Source organism: Heptranchias perlo, chromosome 13, assembly GCF_035084215.1.
Source record: "Heptranchias perlo isolate sHepPer1 chromosome 13, sHepPer1.hap1, whole genome shotgun sequence".
In the NCBI taxonomy this organism is placed as follows: domain Eukaryota; kingdom Metazoa; phylum Chordata; class Chondrichthyes; order Hexanchiformes; family Hexanchidae; genus Heptranchias; species Heptranchias perlo.
In genome coordinates, this window is record NC_090337.1 from 22,234,475 (window position 1) to 22,249,411 (window position 14,937).

A 14,937-nucleotide genomic window follows, 5' to 3' on the forward strand; every position below is an offset into this window, starting at 1 on the left:
CATGAGGCTAAGTTTGGAATTTTCTGGCTAGCTGCTGGCACAAAGATAGCCAATATTTTCTGTGGACAGTTCATTTGAATAGTTATTCATAGCTGCTGGCGTATCTTTGGGAGCTAGCCCAATGGGGGATACATAAAATCTGGCTAGCAGGTCACAGCCGGTTGTGTGAGGAAATCGGGCTGCTCCTGCACTGAGCTGGCCAGCAGGTCAGGTCTGGGGGTTGGGGGGTGTAGGCGATGCTGGGAAGGGCTGGGGTTTTTTTTGTGGGCTCAGAGGGAGCACTGCTACTTCTCCTAATGACTCAAAATCTGCTGGGTCTTTTTTTGAGATGCCTCCAGTGGTTCTTTTAAGGACTGCTGGTTAGGTACTCAACCCCTAGTACAACTGGGAGGATTGTTCACCGTGTACGCTACGCCCTGAACTTTATATCTGATTTGTACCTGAACTTTGTAATTGGATCCTACAACCAGGGTAACACCCTGATTTGCATATTTAAGCAGCCGTACACTTGCTTCAGGGAGCGGGTTGCTTGCCATTTACAGGCCTGCCTGAATATGGCATCAGGTGAGCCTAGGGCATCAATAGGGTAGCCAAGGAGCCCCCTCTCTGATTTTTAACTGCCGACTGCCCATTTTTCAGGTGCCAAACAGGCAGCTGTGAGTTGAATTTCTTGTCCATTTTCTCAGTAGTTTTGCAGTTTATGGAGCAAATTACATTAAGCACATGGCAATGTGTACTTTATTAAATATGATCAAAAATAATTTCTCCTGGGAATTAAAATCTACACTGATGTTTTTAATGTCCCATCACTGACATTTAAGGGGGAATTTTAATTCTCCCCGATTGGAGGGAACAGAATGGAGGAGCAGTTAAAATGGAACGGCTCCATTTCCCTCCGTTCTGCGATTTTAACACTGCTGAGTTTGGCAATGGGCAATGGATGAGGTTCCAGAGGGAACCTGTCGGGAAACCAGGTAAGTTAAAAAATCATTCCTTAGTGGCACTTGAAGGAACAGGGAAAGTGCAGGCCTGTGCTGCCCTGGGTTCCCCTGCCTGCCGATAGACCCTTAGAACATCCCCCCTCCCAGATATACCTTGCTGCTGATAGTCTTCTTCTGATGTTGGCGGACAGCCTCTGAGCCGTCTGATTTTTGTACTTTCCTACTGGCCAGCTGCTGCTTTCCACTGGAAACGGCCGAGCAGCTGACCAGCAGGATCCAAATGAGACCCGGCAGTTAACATTTCCTGTATGGTGCAGGGCAGGAAGGATGATTCAACCAAAGCGTTACATGATGATTTGCTGCCGTAATGCTCCTAAAGTTCAATTAACTGGGTGCAGGAACCTAATTTACATATATTACGCTGCTTTCAGACAGGTACGCTAGACGACTAAAAGTCGCCTGAGTCAATATGTTGTCCAGTGCACTTATGGCACAGTTCAGGCACATCTGGTCACGGCCTGAAATCCGGAGGATTAATACCAATTTTACACCAAAACATCGGGTGGCCATGAGTTGAATTTCTCCCCCCATGTTCCTTTTTCAGTTTATAGTTTAGTGCTTGTACACATCTGCTGAGTCGAAGGATCCAGAGTGAAGAATGTGAAGTCTTCTTCCAGGTTCTTCCTCTTTTTCTTTAATATGTAATGAATGAAGGTATGCACCCCTCTTATCAGGAATATCCCAGCAATCAAGGCATAATAACTCCCATAAATCAGGAACTGGAGAATAAATGGGGCAAATATTGGTTACAATCCAATAAAAAACCATTGAGGTAATCAAGAAAAACTGGAAAAACTGCCACTATTCTTTTCAATCAGTGATTATAGAATCAATGTTACCTATTTATACCAAATTAAAGGTGAGGACAGAGCTGTGCTGTAAACTTGTGTCACCTGTAAACTGGGTCAACTCTGCCCAATAGTGACTTTGGTTGCATTCGTCTGGATTTAAATGGAACCCTAAACTACTAAAAAAAATCACACAATACTAATGTGCTGTTCAATGCCGGTGAACAAAGAGATTTATTACAGCGCTGAAAAGCACCTTTTATTGTGATATTTAGATGAGACCAAAGGAGGAAGAAAATCTTAACTGTTTCACAAAATCTCTTTGGTTCCTCTTTCAAATGTTGGAGTTCATGCCATAATCAATTCTACATTAACCTTGCAATGGATTGATTTGTGTCTCTGTAGTCCATTAGTTTTACCCATCTCTTGATTGATTAGTTTTCTTTGTAAATAAAGATGACTTCCTGTTGGCTTGACATGTGCAATCAGTGTCTGTGTATGGATCATTAAATCCTTACACGATGTCAGAATTTGGATTTTTATCCATTGAAAACAAAAGGAAAATGTTAATCTAAGCTACAGAAGTGTTCTCAGCAAGCAAAACAAAAGAAATAGAAGCCGGTGTGAATCTCAAGCAGAAAAGTCACAGCTGCAGGTGAAACACCAATAGGATATTCTGAAAGTTTCTGTCAAACAAAACTAGAAATATCAATAACTGATATTATTATAGCTCTAGTGAAATGTAATTTCTCCAAGCCTGAGGTAAGGCCACGCTGGAAAAAGCATTGGGAACTCTCTCCTACTGCATTTGGACTAGCATACAGAGCAGAAATTAGGCACATAAACACAATGGCACTGAAAATCTCTGGGGGTGTGATCTTGGCAGTTACAAAAGGATCGCGCCCATGGCTGAACTCTGCCTCTGACCCCACAGACACCAGCCATGTGCAGGTGCATCTGAGGTGACCCATTCATGCCGAACATGCTGAAAATGTTGGTGGAAGCTAGCCAACCCAGGGGTGTGGTCTGAGCAGTCCCCAGTATTCCAATAAAATGTTCAAGAAGTCCTAGATGGACTCAAGGGGGTAGAGGTGAGACCAAGGATAGTTTGGTGCTTGGAACTACGCAAGGTGAACGTGACAGAGAACCTCAGAGCACAACTTCGGAGATGCTGAGAGAAAAATCTGAGGCTCAGAAAGAACAGAATGCAAGTTCCAGTTCCAAAAGTAACAAATTTTGAATGCATAATTGCTGCAAATGGTTTTAGACTAGATCCTAAGAAGTTCCATGTTGTTTGAAACATGAAGCCCCAAAGACAAAAGTACAGCTTGAGATAATCATGGCTAAGTTGAACTATCCTATGAAAGACTAGCATAGGTGACAGAACTGCTATGTAATCTAACAAAAAAGAATGTACTTTTCAAATAGGAATCCAGCTTTGATAAAGCTTTCAAAGAAACAAAGCAATTGATCAAATAATCTTTGGGATCAGTATTACAGTATTTTGACACCAGAAAATCGTTATGCTACAAGTTGATGGATGAGATAGGTGTTTGGTGTGATAATCCTTCAAGATGGAAAATTTGTGCCTTATGCTTCATATGCACTAACCAAAGCAAAAGAATTTCACACAAATAGAATTTTTGGCTGTTGTGAATAGGTGTGGAAAATTTTCACACACAGGTCACTGGCAGACTTTTGGACCCCCCCCACCCCCACCCCCACCCCTCAACCCCAGGGCTTCTCAGGAGCAGGTATGGTGTTCCATCAATGTGGGCATACAGTTGTATGCTATTACGATGGAGGAGGAGCAGTACCACAGGATGGTGCAAAAGAGACTAAGGCAGGATTTACTGCAAGAGGCATTACAGCACATGTCATCACTTAAGTCTTCTCTTCTGTGAAACAAAGTCTACCTTTGACACCACAGCTTTACCTCCTTGTCCCACACTTTCAAATAAAGGGACATTCCCATAAACTATCCATCCTATCACGTGACAACATATCATCCCTCTTTGCCCCTACATGGCCATGCCAATCGTCATCACCTCAGTGAAGACATCAGCACCACTTAAGTGCACCCTTTCCTGTATGATTCTAACCTCCATCAAGTGCCATGTCAGTGCACGTTCTATTTTATTACAATGAAGTCTAAAGTGAACAGAAGTCAACCTAAACTTTTCTAACATCATGCTTCCCCTGAGTAGCCACATATGCCTTCCTATCACCTATTCTAATGGTTCTCCTAGGTGGAACTTGAGGGCTAGGATCGGGGGAGATGATTGGCCGATCATGTTGAACAGAAGGATCTCTCAGTTCAGCACTGAAGTATCAGCCTATATTATGTGCTTAAGTCCTGGCATGGGACTTGAACTCACAATCTTCTGACGAAAGAGAAAGTGGAGATACATATACTGAGGGATTGGTAGTGGAGAAAAAAAATCATTACCAATCTCTCAGTATGTGATTTTGGGTTTTATAACTAGGGACAAGCAATAAAATTTGTACAAGGCATGGCTAGGCCATAGCAGTTAGAGTACTGTGGGCAGTTTTGGGTGCCTTATCATGGAAAGGACATTGAAACCAAAGAGAATGTACAGCATACCAGGATTATATCAGAGTTGAGAAACTATCATTATGTGGAGAGAATTGAGATGCTATAACAGAGAAATTTAAGAGGAGGTTTAATAGATTTTTAAAAAAATTATGAAAGATTCTAATAGGTGGAATAGGGAAAAACTATTTTCTTGTTGGGGAATCAATTGAAAATTGTCACCAAGAATGTGAGGCAGGAGGTTATGAGAAATTTCACAGAGAGTTGTTACAACATAAAGGAGTAGCTGAGGCCAAGACTATCACATCATTTAAGGGAACAATAGGTAAACATTTGAAGAGGAAGAAACAATGTTATGTGGGATTAGTTTTGGATTGTTCTAGCAGATCTGGGATAGATATGATGCATTAAATGACCTCATTCTGTGCTGTAAACTTCTATGGTTCTAAACACACCATAGGATCACAGATGGAGGGAGGGACATACTAAACAATCAAAGATTGGGAAGAAGCACGTTGAAGGGTCAAAGATCGAATGATCTTCCAACTAGCAGTGCAAGTTGTGTAAGCCTGGGTGCTAGCGAGTATGCCAACCTGTATGGGGCTGGGTCTGCCAGGATTGCAAGGCCAGTTATGGTCTTTGTGGTCTTCTGGACTGCAACGCAGAATGGTTGAATGTGGAAATATGACCAGAACAGGAGTGGGAAGGTAACCATCCGACTGCAGGCCCCCAGCAGTTATCACAGGCATGCTGTAAACAAACTGAAGGAGTGAAGGTGGCAGATAACGACTTGTTTTTTGAAGTAGGCAAGCTGCTTTGTCTTTCAGCCTTGCTGAAGCTGAAAAATAACTTTCATAAAATGATCCAGTCATAACAGTAACTGTGTTAGAATTGTTCAGTACATGTCCTTGATAAAGAATCTGATCAGATAATCAAGACTTTGTTGAAGAAAAGGTAATGACAATACTATAAGAAGGTTACCTGGGTAACAATGTCCAGCCCCAAACCTCTTGAATCGACTACAATAATGGTCAGGATGGTCTGAAGTACTAGCGCCATGCAGTTGTTTATCCCAAACATTAAGGCATAACGTTCCATGCAAAGGTTATTTGCAATATGGAATCTGAGAATCAATAAAGCAGAATTATCCACCATGTAGAGAGTTTAAATTTATTGCCAATGAGTTCTGTAACAAATTAAAAGATATTTTAAGTTGATCAAAAATTAATCTTTGCTAACAATTACATTTGGGTAATAAGATCCATAATTATCAAGTTATTAGGGTTCTCACAAGTATAATCAGTAAATGGATGTATAGGAGTAGTTCAAAATATAGGCGGTTATTGTAGGGACTTTATGTAGGTTCTGGCCAAAATAGAGGACTCATTGTGAGGGAGAATCATAGAAATGTTTAGATATCAAATAATAGAATCAGTTATAGAAAATAAAAGGTGTAACTGTTTAATCTTTAAAACATCCTAATAATATTTCATGCCGTTGAGTAAAATCCGCTGTACATTAAAAGGTAACTTGTACTTGTATTTTCAGGCAGTGGCCTGCAAGAGAATTCAACAGAAAACAAACAGGGGTAGATTTTCATCTTCACCTCCAGGGCAGGGCACAGAATGGAAAATCTGGCTGGGAGGTTCACAGGCTCCTTACAGAACCCAATGGATTCCTATTTGTCTCTAAATTGAGTCTAGTGTTGTACCTACTGGGCTGCCTCATTCTTTATATATTTTTAATGAAAAATAATCATAGTGGATTGGAGTGTGTCTCACTGTTTTTGAAGATTGGGATCAAAATGTGACAGATTCTAATAACATATTTTACAGGTGTTATATGTTCAATAATATATTAAAATCCCACAATGCACTAAGCAATTTATTATTGAATTTCATGTACAGATTGTTTTTACTTAATGATGTAAGACATAATTAGGAATTTTAAAAGACTAAACAGTTACATTTTAAAAATTTCTATAACTGATCCTAACATTTAACGTCTAAAAATTTCCAAGAGTGCCCTACCAATGAGTTCACGATCTTGACCTGCCTGTCAAGGAAAAGTATCAAGCATAGCATGGGTGCTAAGTCATGAGGAGGGAAGAAAATCAGTTTGTGAGTTATACAACTTCTTGCACTGCCTTCTGTGCAATTTTGGCAGAGGCCTGGTAGCTAGTGGTCTGCACATACTCTCAGCTAGGGAACAGAGCCTGACATTAGGGGAGACAAAGAAAAATAACATAAAAATGGTAGGGGGAAGAGGTACAGTTAAGAAACCTTCGCAGCACTCACGTGGTTATGGTAATGAGCAGCATGTATGAGGCTTTGAATATCATATAGCCAGCATAGCAAATCCAGATGTTATCTGTATAGTCCATGACGAATAGAGCAGCACTGCTAACTGCTGAGAAGATTCCCAGCACTAGTTCTCCCCAGACAGCCCAGTCCAGCTTAACGTAACCCACACCAAAGGAGGTGATGGCACCTATAAACAATGAAAAAAGCAAACCAAAACTCAAGCTATTATAGCACTGCTATTACTGAGGTTTTTAAAAAATATATGGGTTAAATCTTTGTTACAAATAGTGGTCAGAGGACTGTCATACAAATGCATTAAGTGTCCATCCACTAATATTGCCAACAATAATTTCTAGCCTTAAATTCTAAGATTTTGCTTTGGATTTCTAACCATGGCTTTGTAGGAACCTTCTTGTATTATCCATCACAACCCTACGGCTGACAATTTTAATGGGGAGATCAAAGGTGGTATCTTAAGTTGAAATGAATCCAAAATATGGTAGTCTGGGTTTGGAATAACTTTAAAGTTGATTCCTATCTATTAGAACAGCTTGTTTTATTAATTACTATTCTATCTGAATGCTAATGTTGAAATGTTCAAATCTATTAAGTTTAATCTGGCTAACTCAAAATTGTACAACAAATGTACTGCACCCCACAGATTCTAACCTTCCTTGATAGACAAGTATGGAAGAAACTTGCACCAGTCAGGCAAGCTTCTACACAACTTCTGGTCCTGCTCCTAAATCTAACCATTCTAGGCAGCAATCTGGAATGCTGCAGAGCCTGTGACTTTCCTCATGAGTATAGTCACTGAAAAATCAAGGGTTATGTTTTTAGTATAGAATTCACCAAAATTGTGCAACATCATCCTCTTCCATCTCCCCATTAAAATTCTCCAGCTCCGTTCCTCGATTTGTCCTTCAGCGGTGTGATCCTTGGCTGCTACCAACTGCTGCTCCAGGGGATTGCACAATGCTGCATGCTACAGAAAGGAAGTCCCCCTCCCTCCTCCCACAGAGTGTAGCAGACTTTGATGCCTGGAACAGCAACAGCATCAGGTAGAAGCCAAAAGCTGTGGAGAATGATGCATCAGGGAATAGGGCTGAAGGCTCTGCCACCAACACCGGGGTGCACGAAAAGCCAGAGTTGGAGAATCCAAGAGCGTTGAGGGAGAAAATGAGGTCATGGAGCATTTTGTAGATGAATATAAGGATTTTAAATTCAATCTACTAGGGGTCAGGGAACCAGTGTAGATCAGTGAGGATGGGAGTGATGGGTGAGCAGGACTTAGTTTAGGGCGGGATATGGGCAGCTAGGTTTTGAACGACTTGGAGTTTATGGAAAAAGGATGGAAGATTGGCAAGGAAGTTATGGAAAATATTGGGTGAAAAACAGACGGCTGGCAGTTGAAAATTCCCCGTCCCCTGGTATTTCTTCAGTGATGTTTAGTTGTATTCACTCTCTGGATAAATATTATATCTGACAGGATAACTCATGGATTTAAAATTCTCCTCTGTTGGCTCACAAAGAAACAAGGTTAATTTCTTAATATCTAACTGATTTCAGTTAACCAACAAGGTCTCCATTCTTTTTTCCTGTTGCATGGAACAGGGTGTTTCTGAAGGTGTGTCTCTTAGGTGTTTATATGGTCATAAATTATATTATAGTGACAATTTTGAAAGTCATACTGATTCAGAAAGATAGTATACTTTTCATTGGAGAAGCAAAATTATTTCAAGATAACAACTCGAAAAGGGAAACATCAATGAACACATATCAGACTAAACAATTCTGTATAAAATGCTAGCAAAGACCACCAGAGGTGAATGTTGGAACAAATGACAATTTTTTAATGTGGGGATCTGTCTTTGATCTCTGGTAGTTTTAGTGTAGCTAGGTATGTATCTATGTTACTTATTAATTCCAGTGTATGTAGGAATCTGTCTGTGATCTAGTGTTGGTGGGAATTTGTTTTCTAGTGTAGATGGGGATATGTCTGTGTCTCCTGGTAGTTTTAGTGTGGGTGAATTGCTATATGTTCTCTGGTAATTTCAGTAGGTGGAATACTTTCTGTGTTCTCTGGGGAGGGATGTGTCAGTGTTCTCATGGAATTTTAGTGTTGTTGGGGATCTATCCGTGTTACCTGGTTTTAGTGTGGGTGGGGATCTATCTGTGTTCTCTGGTAATTTTAGTGTTGATGGGATTCTGTCTGTTCTCTGGTAGTTTTAGCGTCATTGTCTTTGACACCTGCCACAAATTCTGTACCCTAGCCACAGATTCCAGCCCCCTCCCTGATCACTGTCTGATGCTGAATCAGACTGCTCGCAACCTCAGTGTCCTCTTTGACCCGGAGCTGAGCTTCTGACCCTATCCTTCACAAAGACTGCCACCTCCGGAATATCACCTATGTCTCAGCCCATCTGCTGTTGATACCCTTAGCTATGGTTTTGTTACTCCAGACTTGACTATTGCAATCCTCTCCTGGTTGGCCTCCCATCTTCCACCCTCTGTAAATTGAGCTTATCCAAAATTCTGTTGCCCGTATCCTAACTTGCACCAAGTCCCACTTACCCATCGTCCATGTACTCGCTGACCTACATTGGCTCCCGGTCCACCAATGCCTTGATTTTAAAATTCTCATCCTCGTGTTCAAATCCCTCCATAACCTCGCCCCTCCCTATCTCTGTAACCTCCTCCAGCCCCACAAACCTCCGATAATGTGCGTTCCTCCAACTCTGGCCTCTTGCGCATCCCCCACTTCCATCACCCCAACATAATATGATTAGGCAGAGTCAACACTGTTTTATGAAAGGGAAATCGTGCTTGGTAAATCTATTAGAGTTTTCTGAGGGTGTAACTAGCTGGGCAGATAAGAGGGAACCAGAGGATGTAGTGTATTTGGATTTTCAAAAGGCATTCCATAAGGTGCCACACAAGAGATTGTTACACAAGATTAGGGCTCATGGGATTGGGGGTAATATATTAGCATGGATTGAGGATTGGTTAACGAACAGAAAACAAAGTAGGAATAAACGGGTCATTTTCGGGTTGGCAGGTTGTAACTAGTGGGGTACCGCAAGAATCAATGCTTGGGCCTCAGCTGTTTATAACAATAATCAATGACTTAGATAAGTGAACTGAGTGTAATGTATCCAAGTTTGCTGACAATACAAAGCTAGGTGGAAAAGTAAGTTGTGAGGAGGACGCAAAGAGGCTGCAAAAGGATACAGGCAGGTTAAGTGAGTGGGCGAAAAGGTGGCAGATGGAGTATAATGTGGGGAAATGAGAAATTATCCACTTCAGTAGGAAAATGGAAAAGCAGAATATTTTGTAAAAGCTAAGAGACTAAGAAATGTTGGTGGTCAGAGGGATTTGAGTGTCCTTGTACATGAATCACAGAAAGTTAACATGCAGGAAGAGCAAGCAATTAGGAAGGCAAGTGGTATGTTGGCCTTTATTGCAAGGGGGTTGGAGTATAAGAGTAAGGATGTCTTGCTGCAATTATATAGGACTCTGGTAAGACCACACCTGGAGTACTGTGTACAGTTTTGGTCTCCGAACCTAAGGAAGGATATACTTGCCTTAAAGGGGGTGCAACAAAGGTTCACTAGATTGATTCCTGGGATGAGAGGGTTGTCGTAAGAGGAGAGATTGAGTGGAATGGGCCTATTTTCTTTGGAGTTTAGAAGAATGAGAGGTGATCTCATTGAAATGTATAACATTCTTAGAGGACTTGACAGGTTAGATGCTGAGAGACTGTTTCCCCTGGCTGGAGAGTCTAGAACTAGGAGTCATAGTCTCAAGATAAGGAATCGGCCATTTAGGACCGAGGAAAAATTTCTTCACAGAGAAGGCTGGAATCTTTGGAATTCTCTGTCCCAGAGGGCTGTGGATGCTGAGTCATTGAGTATATTCAAGACTGAGATCGCTAGATTTTTGGACACTTAAGGGAATCAAAGGATATGGGGATAGGGTGGGAAAGTGGAGTTGAGGTAGAAGATCAGCCATGATCTTATTGAATGGTGAAGCAGGCTCGAGGGGCCTTATGGCCTACTCCTGCTCCTATTTCTTTTGTTCTTATTGGCAGCCGTGCCTTCTGCCATCTAGGTCCTAAGCTCTGTAATTCCCTCCCTAAACCTCTTCGCCTCGCCAACTCTTTCCCCTTCTTTAAGATGTTGCTTTAAACCTACATCTTTGGCCAAATGTTGGTCACCTGTCCTTGTTTGGCTCGGAATCAGTTTTTATCTGATTATGCTCTTGTGAAGTGCCTTGGTACATTTTACTATGTTAAAGGCACTATATAAATGCAAGTTGTTGTTGTTGGGAGGGATGTGTCAGTGTTCTCTTGGAATTTGTGTCTCCTATGATAGTTTTAAGAGGACGGGATATCTTTGTGTTACATGTTAGATGCAGTAGAGATGGATGAGAGAGATTGATTCACTCCAATACTTGTCACGCTGCTTCCTTTCCAAAATTTTAACCATTTTGCTCTTCAGCACCTTCCTTTCCTGTTGAATTTCCACTCCCACCATTGAGCATGCTCCTGGTGGCAGGCCCAAACCAAGCTGAGATCCTGCACTAAATATATAATACTAATCTCGGAAGATCCGTCAGGATCAATAGTTTTTGATTGTTCGAAGCTCAACAGTCCTGCAGCCTGAACATCAGGACCAGCAAATTTACCTGACTATATGTAATGAATGCCAAAAAGAATGCTGTTTTAAAGTGTGTTGAAAATTTAAATATTATGTCATACGGACTAAGGATGACACAATGTGAACTCGTAACTGTAATGTTCTGGTGATGAGGAATCCATGGATCTGTGATCACAGAAGTGTCACTGATATGGTACTGCAGCAGGAAGTATTCCGTGTGAAGCACTGGACTGAACTGACTCATATGAATCATCAGCAATGGTGGCCATTAATTTAACGTAGTCTTGCAGGCACTTTATCAATACGGGATTAAAACTGTGCTGGTGAGCACAAGGTGGTGCTCTAACAGGCTGTGCCCTGTCTTCTCATATGGAGGTATAGAAAAGCTTCGAGGCATTATTGTGCACCACCTAACAGAGATGTGGGAACAGAACCAGCGTCCACTTTCTCAGGGAAATATAAATGGGAGAAAAATAATTAAAAAGTGGGCCTGGGTATTATTCAACAGGTTTAAACACTTGAATGATGATGCAAACAAAGATTCATGTCATTCTCCTTATACAAACTTACTTGAGGTTGAACAATTTCTTAAGTGCGATCTTGATTTTTACTCTTTTATTATGTTTTATGAAGCAGTGTTTTATGTTCGATATTTAGGATAATACAGCCTAACATCAAAAACCCTACCTGATAGAGTTGTCATTGCTTCTACACCACCATTATATACTGTGGAGTTCTTGGATGGTACAATATGGTCCCAGAGCACTTGAACATAGTTGAAAATCTGATAATAGCCACAAGTAGCTATGGCCCACCAGATAGACCAATAAAGCAGATTTCTTGATGAGTAACATGCCTTAAAATCAGTCCATAGCTGAAGAATTGTCTTCAGAAAAGTTTTTTTCTCTTTTATCCTCACAGATTCATCAATGTCTAACTGTTTTCTTTCAGGGAAGACGGTGTTCTCAGGGGATCCCTGTATATTTCTCTTGAGGTTTAGGCAGCCATCGGATGTGTTTGGACTTATTGTCTCATTTGAGGAATTAGCTGTACTTTGGACAAATATGCTTTGCCTGGGCATGGGTAGAAAAAATGAGGTCATCAAGGCAACAGACACTGATCCCAATGAAATGGCATTTAGATAGAAATAGGAGACAACCTCCAGAGAAACCAAAAGTTGTGCCATTGCTGATCCCACTGTGTAAGCAATCAAAGTAATACTTCGGCAGTAACTAGTCACTTTCTGGTAGTGCTCAGCATTAACAACACTATAAATATAAGAGTAGTAGGCCACTTCTGTAGCTGATACAAGACCATTATTGAATTGAAGATACAGCATAGCCGTCATCCCGTCTGCAAACAATAGCAAAATATAGTTAATCACAAGGGCTACTCCTTGTGCAATGATGATAGGTTTGTATCGAAAGTAGTCAGTGAACAGGAAGACTGGGATCAACAATGCCAAAAATGAGTACGTCCATACGGGGAACAACTGGTTTGTAACCTGACCAAGAGAGAAAGTAATATCAGTTTAGTTGGCTTTTGACCACAACAGTCACTGTCAATAGGTTTTAGTTTTAAACTAGGTTGTTAGCTATATTTGGACATGATTCTATTGACATGTATATCAAGGATATAAATGAGGTGGTGTAAGATACAATTTATATTCCATGAATTGATAACTCATTCCTTTATTTCATATGAATTATGATAAGCACCACAAATGGGATATAATCATATGCTGTTCCTCCCCACCATGTATTCTGTTTAAACCACATGTTAGCTATAAGTAAGTAAAATTATAATGATCAGATGTAAACTTTAATGTTAAATAGAAACTAAAATGCTCCATGAATAGAAGACTGGTCATCATCAGTCCACTATGAAACCTTTCTTTAAAAACTGTTGTACTATATGTTCTCTTTTATGACCTGACTGCCATGAAGTATAAAAACCAAATAAAGAGATGACATAATCACATGTGGTATGATGATTTCACCTTTCCTTAAATGTTTTCTGCATATGGTATGTTTATTTGTTACATTGATTTTGCATGGATTTAAAACTTATAAAACAGGAGTTAGAACTAAAGGAGTAACTCTGTAGTTAAGTAGAAGGCACAATAACATGAGTATACAGAACGTGTGACTGTACACTAATGTATCAGCCTTGGCACAGTGGTAACACTCCCACCTCTAACTCAGAAGGTTGAGGGTTCAAGTCGCACTCCAGAGACTTGAGCACCTAACCTAGGCTGACATTTCAGTGCAGTACTGAGGGAGTGCTGCAATGTTGGAGGTGCCATCTTTCTGATGCGATGTTAAACTTGAGGACCTGTCTGCCCTCTTGGGTGGATGTAAAAGATCCCATGCACCATTTGAAGAAAAGCAGGGGATGTGTCCTGGCCAACATTTATCCATCAACCAACACCTAAAACAGATGATCTGGTCATTTATTTCATTGCTGTTTGTAGGAGTTTACTGCGTGCAAATTGGCTGTCGTGTTTCCTATATTACAACAATGACTTTGGGACATGCTGCGGTTGTGAAAGGTGCTATATAAATGCAAGTTATTTCTTTCTTTGATCATAGAATTATGTGTGCTGAACCTTACTGAAACCTTTGAAAACCAAAGGTAAAAGTACCAGTGTGGTCCAGAATAGAACTCATCTACACTCTTGTGCCCCATAGGTTAAAATAATTCTAAATCACATACGGCTTTGTATAAAACATAATGAGATAATTAAGCATGGAGGTTCAATCACATTTTGTATTATGCTAGAACGCTCTGAATACATACCTGCTCAATCGTGAAATTTTTGTATGGTCCAACTAAATACGGTGTCAGAAAGGGCTCCGCAGGTTTCATCGTTGCAAAAAATCCATAAACACACAAGACTAGTGTGGGATAAACCCATTCCTTATCTCTCCCTGCTTTCCAGCAGTCCATAACGCTGCAGTTTGTTTCCCAAGAATCACAATTCTGTGTAGTGTCACTGATCATCAACTCCTATTTATCTGTCTGTTGTAAGTCAACTATCTGCTTGTACAGTAAGTTTCCAGAATGGATACAGAAATGATTAAACCATCTGGATTGCAAAGCCTCACAGAACTGCTTGATTGGCTGCCTCCTCATGTAATATTATCACATTATGTATTTAATCCTGATTGGACTGAAACTTTGATCTCTTTTGTAATCACTATATTACTTTATATGACTTTATGGCTTCAAAGTTGTTAGTAAGATAACACCACATTCTTACACCACCCTTTGCTTCAATTCAGTCAATCTAGATATTAAGAGTTCTCTGTTATGAGACTGAGATTGATGATGAAACTGAAATGTGGAACAAAATGTGTGAAGATAACTTTCCCGACCAGCATGTTTCCGGCCCAACAAGGAAGGAGGTTTTGCTGGACTTGGTTCTAGGGAATGAGACAGCCCAAGTGGAGCAAGTGTCAGTGGGGGAGCATTTAGGGAGCAGCGATCATAGTATCATAAGGTTTAGTATAGCTATGGAAAAGGACTCTGACCACTCTAAAGTAAAAATACTCAATTGGAGGAGGGCCAATTTCAGTGGGATGAGAACAGATCTGGCCTGGGTAAATTGGAATCAAAGATTGGCAGGCAAAA

At 40.6% G+C, this 14,937-nt stretch overlaps 1 protein-coding gene across 1 annotated transcript; it reads right to left on the reverse strand.

Moving 5' to 3' along the window:
- Positions 1-1,343: 1,343 nt before the first annotated feature.
- On the reverse strand, positions 1,344-14,253 carry LOC137331760 (thiamine transporter 2-like). The gene is made up of 6 exons (XM_067995742.1): positions 14,104-14,253; positions 11,992-12,808; positions 6,641-6,833; positions 5,325-5,466; positions 1,567-1,720; positions 1,344-1,459 (listed from the first exon to the last, which is right to left on the reverse strand). The coding sequence occupies exons 1-6, from the start codon at positions 14,251-14,253 to the stop codon at positions 1,344-1,346; spliced, it is 1,572 nt and encodes a 523-aa protein (XP_067851843.1).
- Positions 14,254-14,937: the final 684 nt, after the last annotated feature.